Source organism: Neopsephotus bourkii, unplaced genomic scaffold, assembly GCF_033783945.1.
Source record: "Neopsephotus bourkii isolate Nb327-2 ecotype Australia unplaced genomic scaffold, CSIRO-AGI_Nbou_v1 NB_998, whole genome shotgun sequence".
Classification (NCBI taxonomy): Eukaryota; Metazoa; Chordata; class Aves; order Psittaciformes; family Psittacidae; genus Neopsephotus; species Neopsephotus bourkii.
Window position 1 is genome coordinate 1,872,260 of NW_026901490.1, and position 24,809 is coordinate 1,897,068.

The following is a 24,809-nucleotide window of genomic DNA, read 5'->3' on the forward strand; positions in this document are numbered from 1 at the left end:
GAATCATACAAGATTGAAGATTTTATGCTCAGAAGGGTAATGTGCAAGACTCATCTTAACTCTCTAACCAATAGCTCCTTCTCCTAAGCATTTTTATTCACACTGCTGTTTTTCCTCTGAATGGGAGAGGCAGTCTTGAGAAATTTTGGTTGCTTTTTGGAGTTGCAAGAAGTAATGTTTGGCATTTGGAAGCAACAGATAGTCTTATTCCATAGCTGAGAGATCCAGAGTAGATAGTGGATTCACATTACACTGAGGAGATTTCAGATCAAACGCACAGAAAGATTCCTTTAAATAAAACAAGCAGAAACTAGATTTTTATTAAATTTTTTATCTGTAGCTACATCTAGAATTCCCTTTAGTCACTTCTCACTGCATATTAATTCTTGTCATGCTCTTCTTTTTGATGATTAAAAGCTTTGTATGATTAAGGAGATAAAATTACATTAATAACTGCATGCATTTAACAGTGAATTTAAACTTTGAGCTGTATATTGCGCGCCAGAGTGAAGTGGGTTTTCTCACGTTGCGTTCTCTTTAAAAGCCTTTTGAGGCAAGGAAGAATGTACAAATGCTCCTAAAGATCCAGAGAGCAGCAATTGGTAGATTTCAGTTGAGGCACTGATAAGAATCTATGATATGAAATCCTTGTGTGATAAGACAGCATATAACTAATCATTAGAAATTTTTAATGTTGGCATTTGGAAAATACTTTTCTGATACTAACATATGTAACTTGAGTGTTACTGTTTTGTTGCTCAGTTTATTTCAGCAGATTTTGGTTTGCTTTCCAAAGAAGGAAAAAATGAAAAATCAGAATGTGTAGAGGTGAAAAAAATAGTCTGAATTCCCATATATGATAGTAGATGATCTTGTTTATAAGAACAGTTGCTATACTATGGCCAAATGCGCATCTGTATATCTGTGACTATAGTTTTCAAAGCAGCTTTACCTTTGTGTCTTCCCTTTCATTTTTTTCTGCCTGTCTTTCTCCCTCTATTCCTCCTGTCCCCAGAAGAAAAAGACAGACTGACCAACTGACCTGTCTTGGTATTCAGAGACTTAGAGCTTTTGTTTATTCAGTTTACCACAGTTAATATTATTAAGACTGTCCTTATTTTTGTTCTTTTAGTAATTTCTCTATTTGTTAGTAATGTTTTTATAGAGAAAAACATTACATTTTTATTTTCTTTTGGAAATGGCTTGCTTAGAAATTTAACCACTTTCACTTAAATTGTGTTATAATTAGATAGGAGCGTTGCAAGTTCTGCTAGGGTCTACTTAAGCGTTAGTGTCAAGGTTTGTTGTTTTAAAAATTAAGTAAGTGTTACTCAGTGGGAAGCTGATGAGATGGCGGCCATAGAATTTCTGCAGTACGAACACTGATTGCAGAGATCAATGTATTACAGTTTGAACCTGATAGTTCCAATGAATACTGCAAGGGACATCCTGTTTTTAAAAGATAGTTAAAAAAACCACACAAAAGAAAACCCAGAATTTTCTTTAGTATCTTCCTTTTCCAAATTTTTGTAGCCTGTTATTTTTCTGGCTTAGTAGGAGTCAGTAGTACTAGGTGCTGTCGATCTATTATTACCAGAGTATTTGCACCATGACCTGTCTTGTAAAGAATAAAGTATTAATTGTGACTTTCTTCTTCCTTTTGTATTTTGGAGGTGGTCTTCCTAAATCCCTTTCTTCTGTGTACCACCTCTTCCTCAACCCTTTGGAAAAGGTAAACTATTTGCCATTTGCAAGGTAAAGCCATTAGTGCCTCTGAAGCAGTATAGCTGCTCTGGTAATGGCAAATTGATTATATTGTATTGCTTTACTGAATCCTAATGGAGCTACCTTATTGTGCTCTTTAGACTATAGTTAAAGGAGTTTTCTAGTAAGTGTATATCAAAATCTCAGTGTAAGATTTCTCTTTATCCTCAGTGTTCATTTTAATATTTGAAATAAATTAAGCCAAATTAATAAACTGTCTTAAACTGTATTGATGTCTGGCAACTTTTAGTGCTTTTGCAAATATTTAAAAGTAATTCATTTAGGAACAATCACTGTAAGCAGAATTTATACGTAATGATGCAAAAATACTGTAAGCTATGGTTCTCATTGAAATATAAGTGGAAAAATTATCGTGCCTTGTGCTAGTGAGTAAATGCATGTTTTATCATTTAATTAAAATAATGCAGTTGCATATATATGTTTGATGTGGCTATATTTCAGCTAGCTGTTATAAGAAGACAAAAGACAAACTAAAATTGATTTGATATGTAAATAATGCAGATTATATTTTCTTTTCGTGTTTATTTTTTATTCTAACAGTTGTTTAGCAGACTGTCTGTAAACTACTCCATGGAATACCTTACCAGTGTGCGATATCACTGTTTGCAGCATCAGCTTCCGCTGCCGTATATTGTTTTTGCATGCAATATGAGGGCTCTGGTAAACTCTTGAACTAATCTAGTAAAGTAGATGAAAGCTTAACTGTCTGGGTAGTAAACATAGCTAAGCGTGGTTTCAACCAACTTGTAGACATCTAGGGCAAAACATCCTTTCAGAATTTGGAACATGTAAAAATGGTACGTGTGGTTCAGTGTAATACGTATGCATACTCTTAGGCAGTTACCTGTGTGCATATTCAAGTTGCTGTTCTCGTTTACAGTTTGTAGGCATCTTGGGGCTGCTTTTTAAGCAGCTGTTCTGTGCTTCTGCACAGTGACTTCTGGGGCTTATAAGAATGAGAAAAAAAGGGTCATAATTTAGTTCCTACAAAAGATGTGCAGTTTTATGTGGTCCAGTTAAAAAATTTAAAAAACCCAAGCAAATCAAAACCAAAGCCAGTTGATTTTGTTACCATGATTTATCAGAGGTTTCATTGAGGTAGAAGTACTTATTCTAGATCAACCTTTTTGAGATTTACAGTACTATGGTAATTTGAATTAACTAAACCTTTCAGTATGTTTCTGGTACTTCCTTAATTTACACAGAAATGTTTGTAATTCTGAGAATCTCAGAACTTATAAGTCTTGCAAAGTATGAGATTGCATTTGTAGTGTATTACTCTCCTGTTATAACTAGATGTTAAACTGTTTTTATTTTAAATTTTTACACTTTAAACACTCTTCAGATTTGCAAAATCTGAAGTGACATTGCCTTAAAATACTTTTCCTCTCTTTAAAGGATACCTTGATTGTGTGGTCGGAAGCTGAAAATTATGATTTGGCACTTAGCTTTCAAGAAAAAGCAGGATGTGATGAAATATGGGAAAAAATATGTCAGGTAAGTTTGATAAGTCTAAGATTGAGACAACCTAAATCATCTTAATGTTTGTGTTCAGAATTTTTAGACTGTTCTAAGAGATGAATCTGAACACAGTGGATAGAAAGTACAAACTATCATTGTAGCCACCTCCCCCAAATTGTGCATTTGTTGAGTTTGAAAACTTTCTTCTTCCTCCAGAAGTTTGTTATGAACTTGAAGTATGTTTGCAGTGTTTTTTTTACAGTATTTTCGGGTCTTTTTAGCTCTATTACTGCCCAAGAAACTTTAGCTCAAAAATGAGTGCTTAAAAAGTTTCATAACAATTAATTTTGTAATTAAGTTTTCCCAGGATGGCTAAAAGGAAAAAGGTTACCTGTCCACGGTTTTGCTGTAGACAGAAGAATGTATGTGAGCTATTAGTGATTTTTATAACATATTTCTCATAGATTTAACCGTATCTTATTCACATTTCTGTTTCTACATTTCTTGTTCTTCTCTTCCTCTTATCTCATTCTACTGTTTCAGGTGAGGGTAATACTGAGTTTCTCAATAGAATTTTTCCATTTTAAGTATGACAGTATGCTTCTGTTGACTATCAGGGTATGGAAGATTGATCTGATTGTTCCTCTGAAGTAAGAGATAGCTCTATCCCTTCATTATCCCCTCAAAGCTATAGTTCTTCCAGTTTAAAGAAATGAACCTATTTATATATAGCATATATATATTTTAATATGTGCTAATTAACTCATAGTGGTTTACCACTATTACCACCTGACAGTATAGTCACTGAGTCAGTGTTGTTTCTGGGTAACATTTGGTCAGGTATTGACTGTTGGCCAATACCTGGAAGATTTTAGTCAATGTATTCACTTCATTCATTTTGTCAGCTCTTGTGCAGGTTTTTTTTTTCTTCCATTCCAAGCATTACAACTTCTCTTAATTTCTATGCTACATTAGGTGACATTTCTCAAAATTTGTCTAATTCTCTCTGTATGGACTCTTATGTTCTTAACAAGCGTTGAGCTCGCTTCATTGTCTTTTGGACTTTGTTCTCACTGATTTCAGAAAAAAGCAAAAGAAATCTGATTTTACAATTGCATGTGTATAGATCATTAATTTTTCTAGAATTTAAAATCAAATCAGGAATGAGTACTACTTATGTAAATAATTGCAGAAACATTTCCAGGAACCTTAACCATCAAAAGACCAAAAGTTGGGGAAAGAAACAAATCAGGGGAAAGGGGAAATTGTGTTCTTGGGAAACACACAGATAAGAAGTGCAGCTTCCTCAGCCTCATCTAAAGATCTAGCATTTTTGTAAGAAACCAGTGTCTTTACATCCTGTTTTGAGGCCATGCTATTGTATTGTGTCTAGTGTACTTTAAAGCTTTTAACCTTCCTCAGTTGGAGTCATAGAATAGTTAGGGTTGGAAAAGATCTTGAGATCATCTAGTACAAACCCCCCTGCCATGGGCAGGGACACCTCACACTAAACCATGTCACCCAAGGCTCTGTCCCACCTAGCCCTGAACACCGCCAGGGATGGAGCATTCTTCCTTGGGCAACACATTCCAGTGCTTCACCACCCTAACAGTAAAGAACTTCTTCTTTATATCCAATCTAAACTTCCCCTGTTTAGGTTTTAACCCATTACCCCTTGTCCTATCACTACAGTCCCTAACGAAGAGTCCCTCCCCAGCATCCCTATAGGTCCCCTTCAGATACTGGAAGGCTGCTATGAGGTCTCCACTCAGCCTTCTCTTCTCCAGGCTGAACAGCCCCAACTTTCTCAGCCTATCTTCACACAGGAGGTACTCCAGTCCCTTGATCATCCTCATGACCCTCCTCTGGACTTGTTCCAGCAGTTCCATGTCCTTTTTATGTTGAGGACACTAGAACTGTGCACAGTACTCCAGGGGCTGCTCTGAATCTCTTATTTGCCCAGCCGGTAGCTGTGCCTGGGATTGCTCCAACCCAGGTGCAGGACCTTGCACTTGGCATGGTTAAACTTCATGAGGTTGGCATCAGCCCACCTCACAAGCGTGTCAAGGTCACTCTGAATGGCATTCCTTCCCTCCAGCGTATCAACCGAACCACACAGCTTGGTGTCATCGCCAAACTTGCTGAGGGAGCACTCAATCCCATTGTCCATGTCACTGACAAAGATGTTGAACAAGACTGGTCCCAGCACTGATCCCTGAGGGACACCACTCGTTACTGGTCTCCAGCCGGGCATTGAGCTATTGACCACAACTGTTTGTGTGCGGCCATCCAGCGAGTTCTTTATCCACTGAGTGGTCCACCTATCAAACTGATGTCTCTCCAATTTAGAGACAAGGATGTCGTGTGAGACATTGTCAAATGCTTTGCACAGGTCCAGGTAGATGATGTCAAATGCTCAACCCCTGTCCATTAGTTCTATTATCCATCCTAGGATGTCTCCCGGCCCTCCTGCTGCACTGCCTTCTAGTTGGGATGCAACACTCCCTATCTTGTTGCAGGTGATCCTTGAATATCAACCAACAGTCCTGGGCCCCCGTGCCCTCTAGAGCTGTATTCCATGGAACTTCACTAAGCAGGTTCCTGAAGAGGCCAAAGGCTGCTCTCTTTGAAGTCCAGGGCAGTGAGCTTGCTGCATGCTCTTCTCGCTGTCCTGAGGATCTTGAACTCAACCATCTCATGATCTCATCATTATTATTTATGTTGTTAAAGCTTCTTTTAAAAAGAAAACCTTGGTACCACTTGTACTGGAAGTGGCTGCTGATGTATAAGCAGAACAGTATGTGGAATTTGACAGCATTCTGGATTTCACTCTAAGTATAGGCTTGCTGTTATCCATGAAGATTTTCATCTGACTTCTACCAGTCCATGCAGCAGTGCTTTTCTGGATTTCACGTATCAGACACCAAGCAGATACTACAATAAAGATGTCATTAAAGCTGAAACACTGGTGCCCAAGCATCTGTCTCTGTTTTCTTTCCTCACTAATTTGTACTTTCCACAGTTTCCTTGGTGTATCTCTAGAGGGATATTTGCAGGTGGTGTGCCTTGTTTTGCTGATGGTTCCAGATTTCCACTACTCTTTCGTTAATGTTTGTTTGGTGCTTTCTTTTCTTAAGAGGGGGTCCTGTGCCCCTCTTGAGTATTTAGAAAGTGTACAGTAATGGATTTTGGCTGGCAGGTCTCCAGAACTGAAAACGACTTAACAAGACTGGCCTCTCTCGTTTGTTTGAGGTAGCAGAGGCTTTGAAAAATATGAAGAGCAGTTAAATAGCCTATAGATAAACATTTAAAGTTATAACTGCAGTAATACCATACTGTTTTGCATTTGAAAATCTGTCTGCAGAGAATCACAGAATCACTGACTGTCTTGGGTTGGAAAGGATCTTAACATCATCTAGTTCCAAGCCCCCTGCCATGGGCAGGGACATCTCACATTACCATTACCAAACCATGTCACCCAAGGCTCTGTTCAACCTGGTCTTGAGCACTGCCAGCAATGGAGCATTCGCAAGTTCCTCGGTCAACCCATTTCAGTGCCTCACCACCCTCATAGTAGAGAACTTCTTCCTTATATCTAACCCAAACTTCCCCTGTTCAAGTTTGAACCCATTACCCCTTGTCAGATTGCTATAGTCCCTGAAGAAGGGTCCCTCTCCAGCATCCTTGTAAGCCCCTTCAGATCCTGGAAGGCTGTTGTTATAAGGTTTCTGTGCAGCTTCTCCAGGCTGAACAGCCCTGACTTCCTCAGCCTGTCTTCATACAGAAGATACTCCAGCCCCTTTATCATTCTCGTGGCCCTCCTCTGGACTTGCTCCAAGAGATCCATGTCCTTCTTACACTGACGGCACCAGATCTGCCTACTACTCCAAGTGGGGTCTCACAAGAGAAGAGTAGAGGTGCAGTAGCCGGTTAGAAAGTTGTCCATGCTAGTAATTATGAATTTACTTTTTTATTTGGAGTACTCGGGAAATATAGCTTTTTTCTTTATTCTCTCTCCTTTTTGTAGAAAATAAATAAATATCTAATGTAGAAATAATTTTGTAAAGCCTTCTGTTTGCAGAAATCTTTTCATCATCTCTTACTTTCCAAACCAGTTGTACTCAGTGTCAGACTTACGTTTGCAGTTCTGTTTTGGCCGTACCAAGAAAAAGTGTGTGGTGTTTGAAATGGTATTTTTATAAAAGCATTCAGGTAGCAGTAAACATTAAACTCCACTTTTTTGAATGCATCTTATTTTGTAGGTTCAAGGCAAAGACCCCTCTGTCGATATTACTCAGGACCTTGTCGATGAATCTGAGGAAGAGCGTTTTGATGATATGTCATCACCAGGTCTAGAATTGCCATCCTGTGAATTAAGCCGGCTAGAAGAAATTGCAGAACTTGTGGCATCTTCACTGCCTTCACCATTACGTCGTGAAAAACTCGCACTAGCACTGGAAAATGAGGGCTATATTAAGAAGCTCTTAGAAATTTTCCATGTGTGCGAAGACTTGGAGAACATTGAAGGACTACACCACTTATATGAAATTATCAAGGGAATTTTCCTTTTGAACAGAACTGCACTATTTGAAGTCATGTTTTCTGAGGAATGTATAATGGACGTAATTGGATGCCTAGAATATGATCCGTCTTTATCACAGTCACGGAAACACAGGGAATTTCTGACTAAAACAGCAAAATTTAAAGAGGTGATACCTATATCTGATCCAGAGCTGAAGCAAAAAATACATCAGACATACAGAGTACAGTATATTCAAGATATGGTCCTACCCACTCCCTCAGTTTTTGAGGAGAATATGCTATCAACACTTCATTCTTTCATCTTTTTTAATAAAGTGGAAATAGTTGGTATGTTACAGGTAAGTTTTAGAATTTCACAGCTTCTTTATTTGTTATTTGTGCTTGTGCAGAGAAAGTTGGATAATTTTTCTTGGAAAGATTGACATGCTTCAGTGGAACCTTCATTTCTGTGATTCCAAAAGTAATTTTGAAGTATGACATAAAAGGCATGGATTCGAGTACTGAGCTGTTAAGTATATGTTCTTAAATTTCAGATGCCGGACTAGATTCTCTGTAACTGATCTAAATGGAGCAAAACATATGTGGAATCCTGAGTGAGGTTGTTTGGAATGAATAGTACTGTTTTCATCTTGCAGGTTTGATTTTTTGTAGGCGTTAGTGGGTTTTTTCTGTATTTTGGGACTTTCCACGCGCTGCAATTAAGGATAATTTTTTGTCATACTACCATGACAAGAAAAAAAAAAATAATATTACTTCACCCAGATTTCACAAATACAATCTCATACCAGGATAAAACTGTTTCTGATTTGGAAGTAAATTAAATCAGTCGTTTGGAAAGAGCAGGTTCAGAACGTAACATTGCTTTAGGTGCTTGAATGTTTTCTTAGTTTGTCTTTTAAGTCCCTAAATAATACTGCTTAGAATTGCCAGGTTTTCATGATGTGTGTCTTAATGCAAATGTAAAGAGATTGTATGATGATGATAGATACCTTGCTTACATGTCTTGAATATTCTGCACCAACCCATGAACTTCCCAAACTCCGTAGAAATAGGTGGAATGTCTGTAATAGGAGCTTCCTAACGCTTTCAGCGAGCTCAGCAAAGTGTTACAGCACATGTATTGTAGTTTGTTAATTGTCGCTATCTTAATTCTTCTAACATTTAATAAATTCATAGCCACTGTCTTTGTAAGGGCTGTCTTATCTGGAGAAATGTGCAAAGTGCTAGATGATACTGATGACCTTAATCATATTTATCTAAAGCTGAATCTCGGCATGCATCCCGTTCAATTTTATGGAATATACAGCAAAGGAGAATGAAAATTCCTTTTACAAGCTCATAGCAAAACTTCCCAACCTTCCATCCACCACACTCAGTTGATCAGAATACCGATATTATTTAATCCGCTCTGTTGGAGCTTTAATCTGTTATATCCACACATGGAGTATTTGATGTGCGTGATGTCACCCAGGCCTAGCAGCTGAGGCATGTGCCTTGTGGACAGACCATTACTTCCTGCAGCAGCTGGTGGAAGGCTGGTAGAACATCAGGGGCCTCTTTGTTAGTACTAGACCCCAGTTTGCACCCAACTGAACCAAACTCTTCATGTCTGTATGTGTGTCCTTGATAAATAAAGTCCCAAACGTGAATCTGAAACAGTCAGAAGGCCTTCAGCATTTTGGAGTGGCCATTTTGAGAAGCTTACAAGTCTGACGTTGCAAGTGTTGAATAATTCAGTTAAGGCATCTCAGCTTAAGTATCCAGTATGACCTGTGTCTCTAAAATGTCTTGACCTTTTTGCAAGGGTTGCTAAAAGTAAAGTGTGGAGGATCATATATTTTAGTTTGAAGAGGAGGAATGGAAGAATTAGTCAGGAATGTTGGTGTTAGTGGCTGATTCTGAGAAGTTCTTGTAAAGGAAGCTGGGCAAGGAAGAAAGGGGACCTGATGCTGCAAAATCATTAAGGGTGACTTGGGTAACTTGATTGAGTAGCTGATTAGTTTCCTCTTTTTCTCTCTCTTGCATCCTATGTTAGGTTAATAGATGTAAGGTAAGCTTGGGTTAGAATATCAAGGATTGGTTCAGTTGAAAAGCATTTTAGTTGCAGTTTACAGTTGAAACAGAGGCTAAGGTCTGATTTTGATTTGCTGTGTGACTGCAGGTTTCTGAGCATTATCTTCACTTCTGTTGCTGTTGTCTGTGGTTGAGAATAAAGTGTACTGTGTGTGCAGTGGGGCCAGAATAGTTAGCACTGCATAACTTTCAAAGTTAAATAGATCCTTCAAATTGTTCAAGTGCTTTCTACAGTTCTGAGCAGCCACAAGTGGTAGCATAGGAGGAGGAACACATATTCTGTGTTACATTGCATTTCCTAGACCTTTCACAGTACAGCTGTATGGCATTGAGTGGTTACTCCCTGAGTTTGTAAATAAGACTGTTGGAAATCATATTCATGGTCAGTTCTTGGTTTTGGGGGAATTAAAAGAGGCTATCACAAATTATACACCCATTGCATTTCTAAGACATTAAATGGCTTGATTGATCGGTTGATAGATTGATTTTTCTAGTTCTGACAGTGTAGCTCTAAACCAAGGTTTAAGCCTACTTACCTGACATTTATTTATCCATTTATTTATAAAGCAATATGTCAGGTTGCACTTTTCTGTTATCTCTGCCCTCTAAGTTTTCATTCTTCCCTTCCCTTTCTCCACCACCCCCATTCCTACATTCTGTGTATAATATGTATGGTTTCATTCCTTTTAATTTCTTTAAGCAGAATAAATAATGTTCTGAGGACAAAATTAAGACTGCTTCTGTTGATTTAACTTCTGTAACTGTTTTTCAAGGTCTCTTATTAGCGTATGGTTTAACATGCATTTCTGTAATTGGTTCTATCATAGTATTTCAGTGGTGGGGGGTGTTATTTCATGAAAGATTTAAACTTGTCTCTGGAGTTTCTGACATTCATTGTTTTAGATCTTGTGAAATCCCAATGCTCAGTAACCTTACATGTGTACTTAAGAAGCTGGTGTTTTATAAATCATTACTGAGGAGTTTCTGGGATGCTTCCTGGTAGTTTGTTCAGACCCATGGATGAGTCTCGAGTTCTTAGTTGATCTGTAGTGCAGGTTGTTAATGCTTCAGCTGTTGACCGTAGGTTGTCTCTCCTGGACCACTGCGAGGAGAGTGATCTCTTTAGGAAATTTTACCTCTCGGGTTAAAAGTAAAGTCTGTGAGCAGCTGATACCCTGTGACATACTGCAGCTATTGTGTGTGCAACTGACTTGTTTTATATTCTGTTCTTTTCTCTCTTACTGACTGTTAAGGAAAGGACGAGAAAAACTGTAACTTCCACCAGGGCAAAACAGAGAAGCTCTACAGAGCCCTTCTCATGTCAGGCTGCATATTAACTAAAATGGCACACTGCACTTCCCTCGTTTCAAATTAACTGAGCCATACGTTAGTTACAGAGAAGAGACTAGAAATTGTACAAGCCTCTGCACAGGTTCTGCCTTATGCTTTTTGACAGGCCAGGCGACTTTCCTCAGAATTACCACTGTGTCTTATTTAAGGTGTTTGGTGTCAACATAGGACATGTAAGGTGAATTTTTCAGTATAGCTAGTTAAACTAGCTAAACCCAGGACACTAGTGAATTCTGTAAGTAACAATATGCAGATTCTTAAGAATCGTGGCTTTTTTAGGGATTTTGGACGTCTTTAGAAAGAAAAAAAATACATCTGCAGTCATGGAGGATACCTGCTTCCATGATTTTGCTTCCTTTGGTAGGTAAATAACTTCTGTCTGTTCTCTGGTAAAACAATAAAAATAGAGAATGGAGCGCCTTTGGCACTTAGGCTTATGAACTGTATTCCTCTCTCCTTTATGAAGGTTAGCTTTTTCCATAATCTTTATGTAAATGTTTACACTAATGGGCTGCTATAAGAAACTGAGGTTAATTTATTTGTGATTTAATTGTCTAAGATCTGTAATTTTAAGTAACTGTGGAGATCTCACTAAACTAGATACTGTTGTTCATGATGGATAGTAAGCCCGGTATTTCCAGTCTATAGAATTAACTGCTCTGGAAACCTCTGCAATTACAGGTTTTATGATTCTCTGTACATGAGATACGAAAGAGGTATATAACATTTTTTTCCAATTTCAGCCCCTCCTAATATGCTCTTACTGCTTGGCGTCCAGCCTGTTCTAGTCTTGAGATGTCATAGCCACCAAGAAACCTCTCTGAAACATGGAGTTCGCCAAGTTTTGAGAGTGGGGGTGGGACAGGTAAGTGGTGTTTCTTACTTTATATGACGCTCTTTTGCAATTAAAAAAATATACACTAATGTTCACACTGGAGGCCACCAGTTCTTTCCCTTTGTATTATAACTAGTTCTTAAAAACAAACCAAAAACTTGCAAAACTGCGCCATAGAGTGAGCAAACACTGTTTCCTTCTGTTCCCCCTTTCTCATTGGCGTGCTCTTTTTGTTAGCAAGGTCCTGCAGTGTTTTACTTTCCACAGTACAGAATATTGTTAGGATTACTTTGGGGTATGTGCTTTTAGACTTCTATCCAGTCTTTTGTTTTGAGAAAAGTGAAGAGTACAATGGGAACATTGGACATACGTTAAAATAATTCATGTGCCTAGGAAAGCAGTGATCACGTGGCATTATTGCACTGGTAAATTAGCGTTTTAAAATACAGAAATCATTTTGCCCTATATCCCTTTTTAATAGCTAAAAAATTGTAGGCATTAAAGTACACTTAGTTACATACATTTAGGTATATTTTGCTGGATTTATATATAACAACAGGTTGATTATAATTTTGAGAGTGGTTTTACAGGTAGTTACTGATTCTTTACAGAACTCCGTGGATGCAAGTGTAATTATCTGTAGTTGTTGAGAAAGAATTGTGTCAGTGCATGTGGGTAGCTTTACGCAAATGTATTAGGACTGAAATGTCTTCTGCCAGTCTGCTGTTTTGTAGTTGGCTCAGGAGTAACTCTGGAGATCCACTCCCAGCAAAATTTGCCTTGCAGATAAGGTGTAAAAGGGTGCCACTTTCTGGGGAAAATGACAGTGAATGAAGTTTGCGAGTGGTGCATGTAATGATTTCTGAGATTAACTTCTATATTGTACAAAATTATTGTCACTGTCTACAGAAACTCCAAACGTGATAAATGGATCCTATTGCTGTTTCAGCATGCTGTTTCAAGTGGAAATAGCTTATTGATAGCAAATGAAGGCATGTGTGGGAAGGTAGTCTGGGATAAAGGAGACTGAAACATTTTTTAAACTATAAAATCCTCTGTTGTGGCAGCAGGAAGGAATGTATGTTTGAAGCTGTAATTCTGTTTGCTGGTAACGTTTTATGAAACTTTCTTGGCTGAAATAGTGTTTCTGCCTAAAATTGAATATGGAGGTGGAAAACAGGATGGAAAGTGTACTGTCTTCCACCTCAGGTGACACAGAGCTTCTTGAAAGTTTTTTTGAGAAAGGCATGTTTTCTGTTAGTTATCTGTAATCACAGGCATGAAGGATCTGATAAGTGCAAGTTAATTACATTTAGGAAAGGCCTGCTTTTGAAGAATGCTTTTTTAAGTGCCTACTAGTAGGAGGGGGAGGACTGCTTTGAAAGTTGAATCACAAATATAAATAGTGTCTTTTTTATGATCCTACTTTGTGGGTTTTCTTGTTTTTAAAGTCATAAGTGATTGAGTGCATAGATAACCTGGCTTAATTTTATCTTCATGAACTTTGAAATATATTAAATCCAAGGAGCATGTACTTGGATTTTGCAGAAGCATAAATGAATACACTTAGTTTTTGGCATATGCATAGTTTAAGTATTCAATAGAATCATAGAATCATAGAATAGTTAGGGTTGGAAAGGACCTTAAGATCAAGTTCCAACCCTCCTGCCATGGGCAGGGACATTTACTTAATTTCTGTGCATGGGGAAAATAACTATTCTACAATTGCCTCATAAACTATCGTTTGCAGTTTTATTTTCTTAGAAACAGTTGTGATTTTCACAACTTCCAAGATAACATCCGAATGGATTTTGGTGCTTGTCTGCATGAAGGGGCCAGATATTGCAAAGGATTATGCATTTGTGCTGTGTTCACAGCTGTATTTTGGGGGATTTTTTCAACTTGGAAAACACCCGAAATGGGAAACACTTAAGCTTGTGGGATTCCAGCATTTGGTGTTGGTGCTTTGTGACTTATAATATATGCAAACTCTGCTTTAAGACTGTGCATTTCTGTAGGTTCTGGTAGTGTTGTCCAGGAATGTATCTGTAGCTCTTATGCCCATGTCAGTAATTTTACACCCTGAGAGAGAGAATCTTGTATTTAGAATGTCCACTGCAATCACAGTTTTCTGTAATACAGGAGTGTTTGGAGTTTTCCATCAATAAAAACCTGTTTACCTTTCCTTAAGCATCCTGGAATGAGACAGTGCCTAAAACACATTTCAGGGCTGAGACCTAGCTGCAAAGTTAGTAACAGGTTGGGTTTTTTTTTTGTTTTTTTTTCTTGGAATAACTGCCATTTACTGCATGTTATCCATGTAAGAATGGGATGTTTCAAATCACTCAGATTCGTCTTAATTTTGTCTGATTTTAAACTTCTAAATAGAATCTTTGGTGTTAGAGAGTCCCCTCTACAAGTCCCAGATGTTTGCAAGCCCAATAACAGGATGAGTGGGTTGGCCTCTCCTGTAGATGGCATACTGAACCAGGCAGGAACCTGATGACCTGTCAGAGAGCTGAGCTGGGGTCCTGCCCAGCAAGGCCCTGCCTGTCAGACTCTGCTGTTAGTGCTGGAGGTGCAGCTTCTCTGGCCACCTCTGTCTCTGAGGCTCCATAGTGGGTCACAAGTGAGATCCCCCATGTCACCAGCACCACAGGGTCTCCTCCTCTCCTTCCACACTTGACTTAAAAAAACCCAACCAAACAAAAAAAACAAAAACAAAACCAAAACCAAACAACCCCCCCCACACACACACTTTGGGTAGTATTGTGTACCCTTTTTTATGCAGAAGCACACTAGTCTTGACTCTGTCATACTGAAATGCTGAAATTTCCACTGTTTTTTCCTGATGATCATTCTAAGATATTTCTGTGGTATTGGCTTGCAGTTACTGCCAAGTATTATGAAGGAAGTAAAAAGTTCATTTCACAGTGAGACTGGAAATGCAGGGGTTACACTTTTTCCGGTTTGGATAAGCATGCATCTTCTCAGTAGTTTTGATAAGAGACGAGGTTAGTTTTACATTTTGATTAAAAACTGCAAAAAGATAAATGAAAGCAAACTACTTAGCCTGTTCTTAAATACACTGCTAATCATGGAGAATAACTTGCATGCTCTTAAAAAAAATCAGTTACTTTTTATATTTTTATGCTTATTGGTTGTTTTTTTTAATTTCAGTAAAAAAGATGTTGATAGGTGTACTGTGGGTTTGTCATGCTACCTGTAATGTCTAATGAGTTAGATATTATAATAGAAATCTTACCAAGCCATGTTACAGCTGGATGGCAGGTAGCCAAACATCCTTGTATTCTTTCATCACAGCTGAAGTTACGTTTCTTGAAATCTAAGACCTTAATAGTTGTTCAGAACATGTGTGACTGTTGAAATCTGAAAGTCAAACTTTGCATTTTCAGCACTTGTTCCTCCAGAGTGAATTTAAGTAAACTTCAAATGAAGCCTGTCCTATCTCATTTTGATTTTGAAGCAGCAACAGAAATAGCACCTGAAATTGTGTGCAGAAATGATTCTTCTGTATTATCACTAAACTGTTGGGTCAGGTTGGAAGCACAGCACAGCATCAAACAAGAGGAAACAGGTGGCATATCACAAATACAGGGTTTGCCTTGCAGTGTGGTGTAATGCCTTGTAGGGTGGTAATTCATGCCAACCTATTTTGGGTTTATCTGTGTTGTGCAGTGCCATTTAGAGATCCTGGCCTGAGCTGTGACAGTGTTATAGCTGCATTAGTGGGGTGTGCTATTGGAACTGAGGTACTCATTTTCTCAGCAAGGCTGCAAAGTGACCCTGGGTGAGGTACCTAGATAATCTGCAGTTTCAGTAACTTTATGTGGATGTATCTGAAGTACTGTCATGGTTCTGCTTTATACTGTGTAAACATAAGCAAGGTAGTTTGGTTTTCTAGCACTGTGGTTTTAGGGTGGAGGGATATTGCACGTGGTGTCACTTGACTTCACAAGAAGTAACACTGGCAGCTTTTTGAAAAAAAATTATTCCTATCTGATGTACAGGCAGCTTTTTCAAGCAAGTGCTGTCCTATAACTGTGTAATATTGGGGAAAGGATGCGGAAGATTTGTTTCCATTTTAATGGTTATGTAGTTGTTAGGACCGTGATGGTTATGAGAAGCTACATATTGCTGCTTTTTCAGTCTAAATACATGTTTGTAATGTGTTGTCTGCTGTTTGTAGTTTTGCTAAGGTGCAGCAGCATGAAAAATAATGGAATGTTTTTTGATTGCTGCCAGCCAGAATGCCCAGTAGGTGCCGTACATAATAGAAACACTTTGATTTGGTTTCTGAAGTTCACCCTTCTCACAGCATTGGGGAGAAAGAATCTTGGCTCCTTCCTGCTGTTAGGAAACTCTCTCTTCGTTGTGTCTTTGTCTCCTGCAAACATCTCAAGGTTCCAAAGTTACATGTGTGTGTAGGGCTGAGTGGGAGGTCATATTTAGAAATACATGTAAACAGTTGAAGCAAGGGTATTGTAGTGTGGTTTGGGGGACAGGAATGTGACAAGGGGGAAGTAACTTAGAAAAGTCATGAACAAAGTGATGAGATCTGCAGTAGAAAATAGAAAACGGACAGCCAAAGGCAATACAAGATACGTCATAACTGAGAGTGAAGTGTTGAGGTTGGAGTGGTGTTGAACATCATAAAAGCACAAAACCAACATTGATATTAACTTGTTTGAAATTTGAGTTAGAAAGTTGATACTGGTGTGATTAACTACAGTACACAAGTGTATACTCTCTCAAGTTACAGGAAGCATGGTTTATAAGAACTTTATGTTATACTTGGATCATTTTTGATACTGTCAAATAAACAAATGGTATTGTTTTGCCTTTGTAGGAAGATGAAAAATTTCTGACAGACTTGTTTGCACAGCTAACAGATGAAGCCACAGATGAGGAGAAAAGACAGGAATTGGTAAGAAATATGTAAAATGTACATGAAAGGGGCAGTTACTACGAAGAGGCATGCATCTGTTTTTTTTAATTACTAACTAGTGCATTATTGATGTTTTTCAGGTAAACTTTCTGAAAGAGTTTTGTGCATTCTCGCAAACACTGCAACCTCAAAACAGAGATGCGTTTTTCAAAACCTTGTCAAATATGGGCATACTGCCAGCACTAGAAGTTATATTGGTAAGTCAGTTCCATTTTATTTGTGATAACAATTTTATGTATGTCCAGAGAGGTTGTTTTAAAAAAACAAGTATGCCAAACTTCAGACATGCGGTTTTCTGAAGTGTTTGCTTCGTTCTCTTTTCTTAGCTTGGGTTAAAATATTTTTGTAAAACTTTCAAGCCAGTTGCAGTATGACATTGGTGAGTGCCCTGGCGTTCTTATGTTTTTGTTTCCTTGTTCGCTTTACATCTTTATATGCTCTTTGGTGTACTGTTAAGTTAGAAAATAGGGAAATAGACCAGAGAGCAAGGAAAACATAAAATGTATTTTTCCCAACAGTTGTCAAATGTACAAAGAAGAGGTTGTAGTCGATACAGGTTTAGAATACAGTTTTAGTAATAGTTATATATGACTTGTAAGTAGGAATTAAAAGCTATATGCTTTGTGTTTCTCACTGCATTTAAGCCTTTTCTTTAAAGGAAACATAAATGATTTTATTTGACTTTTCCAGGGGATGGATGATGCACAAGTACGAAGTGCAGCCACTGATATATTCTCATATTTGGTTGAATACAACCCATCCATGGTACGAGAGTTCGTCATGCAGGAAGCGCAGCAGAATGATGATGTAAGTAGAGGGTCGCTAGAAATGTGTGTGTTGTTTTTTGAAATTACTATTTTATATTTACAACTCTGTTAAGGACGTGAACCCTAGTTCTGAAGAAATATGCAATATAGTCATGATGGTTACAGGACACTGAACTGCCATGTTTTTAATAGTTCTGTTTGGTGAGATGAATGCTTGCTGTTTACATATTCTTGTTCCTTAAAACACGTTGCCATAAACCATTTGGTTAACATAGTTGTCATACGAGCAGTGCAGAATGGTTTTGAATGGTGGCCTCCTCAAAATGCAAAATACGAATTTCAGTCTTGATCTTAGCATACACATATGTTTTTAATTTACTTGTGAGAAATCTGTGTTTCATTTACTGTCTCACATGTTGCAAGTGGAATGATGGTCCTGAGTGTTCAAAATCACATTTCAACAGAGGTTTACGTTTCCCAGAGATCCTCTCTAGCTGATAAATACAAAAGGCAGCACACAACTAGTAGCAAGAAGGGTATTTCAGAGTGGTATTCAGTGGAGAAAAAAATACTGTGCTGTGTTTTCACTAGAGGAGATAGTTAATGTCTTTTCTCCTATCTGTTAAAAACATGCCAGAGAACAGGAAGCTGCTGGTGCTGCTACTTCTGTACTGAAAGAAGGGCCAGCTGGGACAGGGAATATTGCTGGTCTTTCCAGCTACTTGAATCTGATGACCGTATTCTTTCATGGGGTATGGTGGTAACCAGGCAATTTTAGTGTAGGGATTCCTAAATGTAAATATTTTCTACTTTTATGTGTATTTCTTGATTTTTTGCTAATACATGTTGGGGTTATTTTAGGTGAAAATAATCTCATCAAGTTCAATAGCGTTATAAAATGTACTGTTGGATGTTTGTAGAAGTAAAACTCTTGGTATGTATTCTAAAGGGGGAGAGGAAGAGATGTGCAAATAAAAACTGTGCTCTGAAAACACTTCCAGAAATCAGTTATGTTTTGAGACTGTTAATTACCTGTCTCTACTTTTTACGTTTTGACATTTAAGTTCAGACTGAATTCAAAATTCGATTGTTAATTTCAGAACCATTTTTAGTTGCTTTGACAGATTCTTCAGTGCTTGCCTTCTTAATGGTGAACCACTGACCAGGATGCATCAGTGGCCTGTAAGGTTAAATTGTTTCTGTTAAGTTCGAATTTTTTTGTTTGGTAGTTGTTTACATTTTGCAGAATTTCGATAGAGCACCATTTTAACCAGGCACTAACCCTTTTGGAAGGTAATTTGGATTTGGTGCAAGGGAGGAACATTAGAACTGATTTTTGCATATTTTCTTTTTCCTGCCCTGTTAGGATATATTACTCATCAACCTCATTATAGAACACATGATTTGTGACACAGATCCAGAACTTGGAGGGGCAGTGCTACTAATGGGTTTGCTTCGTACTTTAGTTGATCCAGAAAATATGCTTGCCACTGCCAATGTAAGTAAACACCTTAAAGTGAAATTACATTTGGTTTTTAGATTATTGCTGATATGTGTTACACAGATATATATATATATTTTTTCCCCATTCTTCAGAAAACAGAAAAGACAGAGTTCTTGGGTTTCTTCTACAAACATTGTATGCATGTTCTGACAGCCCCTTTACTGGCCAATACTACAGAGGACAAGCCTAGCAAAGGTAATGCCGCTCTGGATTTTAAACATATCAAGGCAGTTGAATGTCTGTGTTTAAAACAAAGTAATTGTCAAAGGAAGTTTTCTGTTTTAAAGAGTATCTGAGTCTGTGATACATGGTTCAAAGTAAAATGTTGATTCATTATTTAGTCATTTGAATAATTTATAATTATAAAATTCAGCAGAGACGTGATTTAAGAAATGAATTGCATTTGCTGCAGATTTTGTTTCTCCAAAAAATGAAATACCGTATAAATTTTAGTAACTCATAGGGCTGTTCAGTGACAGACTTGTAAACATGTAAAAGTTTTATAAGGTCAGGGATTACTAGAGAGGATGCAGAATTGCCCCTAAGAAGGTGTGTATCACAATACTGTGCTGAGTTTGAGGGTATTTTTTCTAAATCAAAGGAAGAAAGCAGAGATCAGTGATGAAGTAACTATTCTTGCTGGCTACTAGCAGCAGTACTGTTTGTTAATAGTATAGCACATCCAAAATGGATGTAAAAGGAGGTACATAAATGATACATAAATATTCTCTGAACTTCTTAATTTATTGTATGGATTTCCAAGGGATTAGTTAAATTAATCTATTTTATCTTAACTGTCATCCAGATGGATTGAAAGTGAGGTTTTTATTATTTAAATTACTTCTGTTCTTTAATGGTCGACTGCCTGGCAACACTTTTAAAAGGTAGAACTACATTTTTTAAAAAAGGCATTAAATCTAATATTTAACTTACTATTTTTGTACTTACAAGCAGGATTAATGTTTTGTATATGCTGATGTGGTTGTCCTAGAAGTATTAAAAGAGGCTGAGATTCTTCTGTTAAAAGGCATAATGGATTGTATTTTTGGTGCAGATGTAGTCAAGGCACTGCATGTAGGGCAGTACTTTATGATACAGACATACGGGCATCATAATGAGATTTGGTTAAAAAAAGCCTGATGGTTGTGTTACTGTTACATTCTGTCCTCTCTGAACCTTCAAACACTGAGTTAAAACAAAATGTAATTGTTTCTGTCATTTAAGAGGGTTTCCTGCCATATATATAAAAATAGAAAATACTCTGTTCTTAAGAAGATTGTTCAGTTTCTGTTTTAAAGACTAAACATATCCTGTGGCATGTTTCTTAAACTGTCTGTGGGAATACAGAAGAACTTGTAAATGTTTACCAGACTGCAGCTGGATACTTGAAGTTAGCTTCTGAAGGCAATATCCTAGATACGCTTAATGATTTTGGTTTTGGTTTTATTATAGATGATTTTCAGACAGCCCAACTCTTGGCATTAATACTGGAATTGCTAACTTTCTGTGTAGAACATCATACTTATCACATAAAGAACTACATCATAAACAAAGATATCCTGCGAAGGGTACTCGTTCTCATGGCCTCAAAGCACGCTTTCTTGGCATTGTGTAAGTTGGAAACCTGAAGAATAAACTAGTACTTTATGAATGTGAAGTGTTGCATGTCGTCATTCTGCTGGAAGTAAACTGTTCACAGATGATGACAGTTTGTGACTGAATACAGGAATTCTGTTATACTCTGTGTTACTCATACCAATTTCTAGCTATGTCAGTAGTATTACTGAATAGTTTTGAATTTATAGATGCTTTTTTTTGTCGTAAAAAGCAGACGGATTTTTCTTAATCTCAGTCTAGAGGTAAATGTAAAAGATGGCATCTCAATATTGAATATACTGATAGCCATTGTAACTTTTGACATTTTTTTAGTAGAAATTATCAGAGGTATTTGATTAAACAGATCTGTAATTTGGAGTGCATTAAACAGCACAAAAGCTCTGCGTGCTGCTCTTCTGACTCTAGTAACCATTCTACTGACCATGCTCAGCACAGTAATAATAAAACAGTGTGACTTTATTCTGGAGACAAGTAAGAGATTTTTTCCATAATTCCATTGTGCACATAGAGTAAAACAAAGCCTAAAGTTGACTGAGTGGTACTATGCAATAAGAAATGACCTTTTAAATTTGTAAGTGAATCACCTGAATTAGGTTTTAGAACCCTTGAATAATCTTTCATTTACATGTAGTTGCTAACCAAAATGTGATGCCTCGTATCGAGTTGAAACTCTGCTTTCTGTTTATACATGGATATTCACATACTTGTGTACGCTTTGGAGTTTCAGAAAGAGCTTTAAACTGGATGTAAATATAGTCTTTGCTTTACTGTATGTGTGAAGAAAATGTCATTTGCTCTTTTCAAAATGAGATAGTTTATATCCTGATCAAATAAGGACTCAAATGTAATTGAACTTACATTTTAATAAGCAAATTAAATGAATGACAATTTAATAAGCAAATTTTCTAATTCTTCTGAGAAAACATTTTGCCTTTGTCATAAGTAATTTAAAAAAGCAAAAATACACTTTTACATTGGAATAATTAAACAATAGTATAATATTTCTTCAGTGAACAGAGGTGGCTTCACTCCTACAATTATGATGAAGGATTTCCTTATGATAAAATAGATAAGTAATCCTCAGCAGTATAGTCAAGACTGTTGAGAAGCAGAGAATAGCTGACTGTATTACCTGGTTCTAGTAATGTAATGCTGTGTAAGAACTGAGGTTGCAAATAGAGTAATGCTAAATAATTTCTAGGTTTTTTTTCTTTTAAATTTAAAAAATATTTTGGTCACACTTCTGTTTCAGGTGCCCTTCGTTTCAAAAGAAAGATAATTGGGCTAAAGGATGAATTCTACAACCGTTACATAATGAAAAGTTTTTTATTTGAACCTGTGGTCAAAGCATTTCTAAATAATGGTTCCCGTTATAATCTGATGAACTCTGCCATAATAGAGATGTTTGAATTTATCAGAGTGGTGAGTGCTGTTACATGATGAAGACAACTACTGTATTGTTTAATCTTGTAATTCAAGACGATTTTTCTTTTTACTTGTACCCTAAATTATGCTATCATAATGGGACTGTATGATACTGTATTTAAATCAGCTTTCTTTTGTATCACTGTTACATATATGTACATGTGCTTTCTTATGTTCAAACAGTACTGTGACTTGAAAGTTAAATTCACTCAACAGTGTGTATTCGCAGGTGTGCAAATCACGCAGATTGGATGGGCCTGTTATCACAGGAACGTAATTTAAAACTACTTCTACAAAGCTATCCAATTTAGCTGTGCTCTGCAACATCAACTCAACTAAATAGGGAAACGTACAGAAAAAATGCCAGTCTTTTTTGATTATATTAGTAGAGTGCTGCAAAGTTCTTCCGGTGGGGAGTCTGCTAAAATATCCATGCCAGTTTGGCTGTCAGCACAGTACTGTTTCCTCACTGTTGTCTGCATCCAGATTCTGACAAGGTGCTGTACAGACCCTAAATGTGGTAAGCAGGGCTAAGCTCGGATGCAGTCAGTCGTGGAGGAGTAAGTGGGTAAGGAAAAAAGGAGGCTTGGTCACCTCTTGAAATGTTCTGTGCTAATGACCTTCTGTGCTCTGACCGCACAACCCAAGTCTTGGAAGGCAGACCCAGGGACTGTGAGAATGAAGACCTTGGGCCCACTGTAGAAGAGGAACTGGTTCGAGACCATCTTAAAAATCTGAACATGCACAAGTCCATGGGACCTGATGAAATCCATCCACAGGTCCCGAAGGAGCTGGCGAATGGAGTTGCTAAGCTGCTGGCCATCATATTTGAAAAATCATGGCAGTCAGGTAAAGTTCCCGACAACTGGAAAAAGGGAAATATAACCCTCATTTTCAAGAAGGGGAAAATGGATGACCCAGGCAATTACAGACCAGTCAGTCTCACCTCTGTGCCTGGCAAAATCTTGGAGCAGATTCTCCTGGAAGGCATGCTAAGGCACATGAAAAACAACAAGGTGCTTGGTGACAGCCAGCATGGCTTCACTAAGGGGAAATCCTGCCTGACCAATTTGATGGCCTTTTATGATGGGGCTACAGAACGGATGGACAGGGGTAGAGCAGTTGATGTCACCTACTGGGACCTGTGCAAAGCATTTGACACTGTCCCACACGACATCCTTGTCTCTAAATTGGAGAGACATCAATTTGATGGATAGACCACTTGGTGGATAAAGAACTGGCTTGATGGCCACACACAAAGAGTTGTGGTCAATGGTTCGATGTCCAGCTGGAGACCAGTAACGAGTGGTGTCCCTCAAGGATCAGTGTTGGGACCGGTCTCGTTTAACATCTTCATCGCTGACATGGACAGTGGCACCGAGTGCGCCCTCAGCAAGTTTGCCGATGACACCAAGCTGTGTGGTTCGGTTGATACACTGGAGGGAAGGAATGCCATCCAGAGGGACCTTGACACGCTTGTGAGGTGGGCTGATGCCAACCTCATGAAGTTTAACCACGAGAAGTGCAGGGTCCTACCCCTGGGTCGGAGCAGTCCCAGACACAGCTACAGGATGGGCAGAGAAGAGATTCAGAGCAGCCCTGCGGAGAAGGTCCTGGGGGTGCTGGTTGATGAGAAAATGAACGTGAGCCAGCAGTGTGCGCTTGCAGCCCAGAAAGCCAACCGTATCCTGGGCTGCATCAAGAGGAGTGTGACCAGCAGGTCAAAGGAGGTGATCCTGCCCCTTTATTCTGCTCTTGTGAGACCTCACTTGGAGTATTGTGTGCAGTTCTGGTGTCCTCAACATAAAAAGGACATGGATCTGCTGGCACAAGTCCAGAAGAGGGCCACAAGGATGATCAGGGGACTGGAGCACCTCCCCTATGAAGACAGGCTGAGAAAGTTGGGGCTGTTCAGCCTGGAGAAGAGAAGGCTGAATGGAGACCTCATAGCAGCTTTCCAGTATTTGAAGGGGGCCTATAGGGATGCTGGGGGTGGTCTCTTCATTAGGGACTGTAGTGATAGGACGAAGGGTAATGGGTTAAAACTTAAAACAGGGGAAGTTTAGATTGGATATAAGGAAGAAATTCTTTCCTGTTAGGGTGGTGAGGCACTGGAATAGGTTGCCCAGGGAGGTTGTGAATGCTTCATCCCTGGCAGTGTTCAAGGCCAGGTTGGACGAGGCCTTGGGTGGTATGGTTTAGAGCGAGGTGTCTCTGCCCATGGCAGGGGGGTTGGAACTTGATGATCTTAAGGTCCTTTCCAACCCTAACTATTCTATGATTCTATGACTTCTTTTCTCTTGGAGCTGAGACTCAGAGTGATTCAGGACTGAGATGACCATCATGGAAGAATTGATTTAAACATAGTTTTGTTGCAGTGAAAAAAGTTAATCCGTATGGATGGCCCTGACTTCTGTGCTGTGGTCTTTCAGTACTCCGTGAGATTTGGTGCTGATTCTGCAGTTCATGCTATGGGGAAAT

At 38.3% G+C, this 24,809-nt stretch overlaps 1 protein-coding gene across 5 annotated transcripts in view; it reads left to right on the forward strand.

Moving 5' to 3' along the window:
- PPP4R3A (protein phosphatase 4 regulatory subunit 3A) overlaps positions 1-24,809 on the forward strand; it is a 45,588-nt gene that overhangs the window by 13,564 nt on the left and 7,215 nt on the right. For 2 of the 5 annotated variants that reach the window (XM_061359934.1, XM_061359936.1), the window contains 9 exons: positions 3,184-3,282; positions 7,509-8,126; positions 16,917-16,994; positions 17,096-17,212; positions 17,706-17,822; positions 19,149-19,280; positions 19,379-19,481; positions 20,739-20,897; positions 22,156-22,325. In XM_061359934.1, coding sequence (XP_061215918.1) covers positions 3,184-3,282; positions 7,509-8,126; positions 16,917-16,994; positions 17,096-17,212; positions 17,706-17,822; positions 19,149-19,280; positions 19,379-19,481; positions 20,739-20,897; positions 22,156-22,325 — 1,593 coding nt within the window. Of the gene's footprint in view, positions 1-2,315; positions 2,467-3,183; positions 3,283-7,508; positions 8,127-11,954; positions 12,077-16,916; positions 16,995-17,095; positions 17,213-17,705; positions 17,823-19,148; positions 19,281-19,378; positions 19,482-20,738; positions 20,898-22,155; positions 22,326-24,809 lie in introns of those variants that run through there. The other 3 variants (XM_061359938.1, XM_061359939.1, XM_061359935.1) reach the window with 3 other exon arrangements.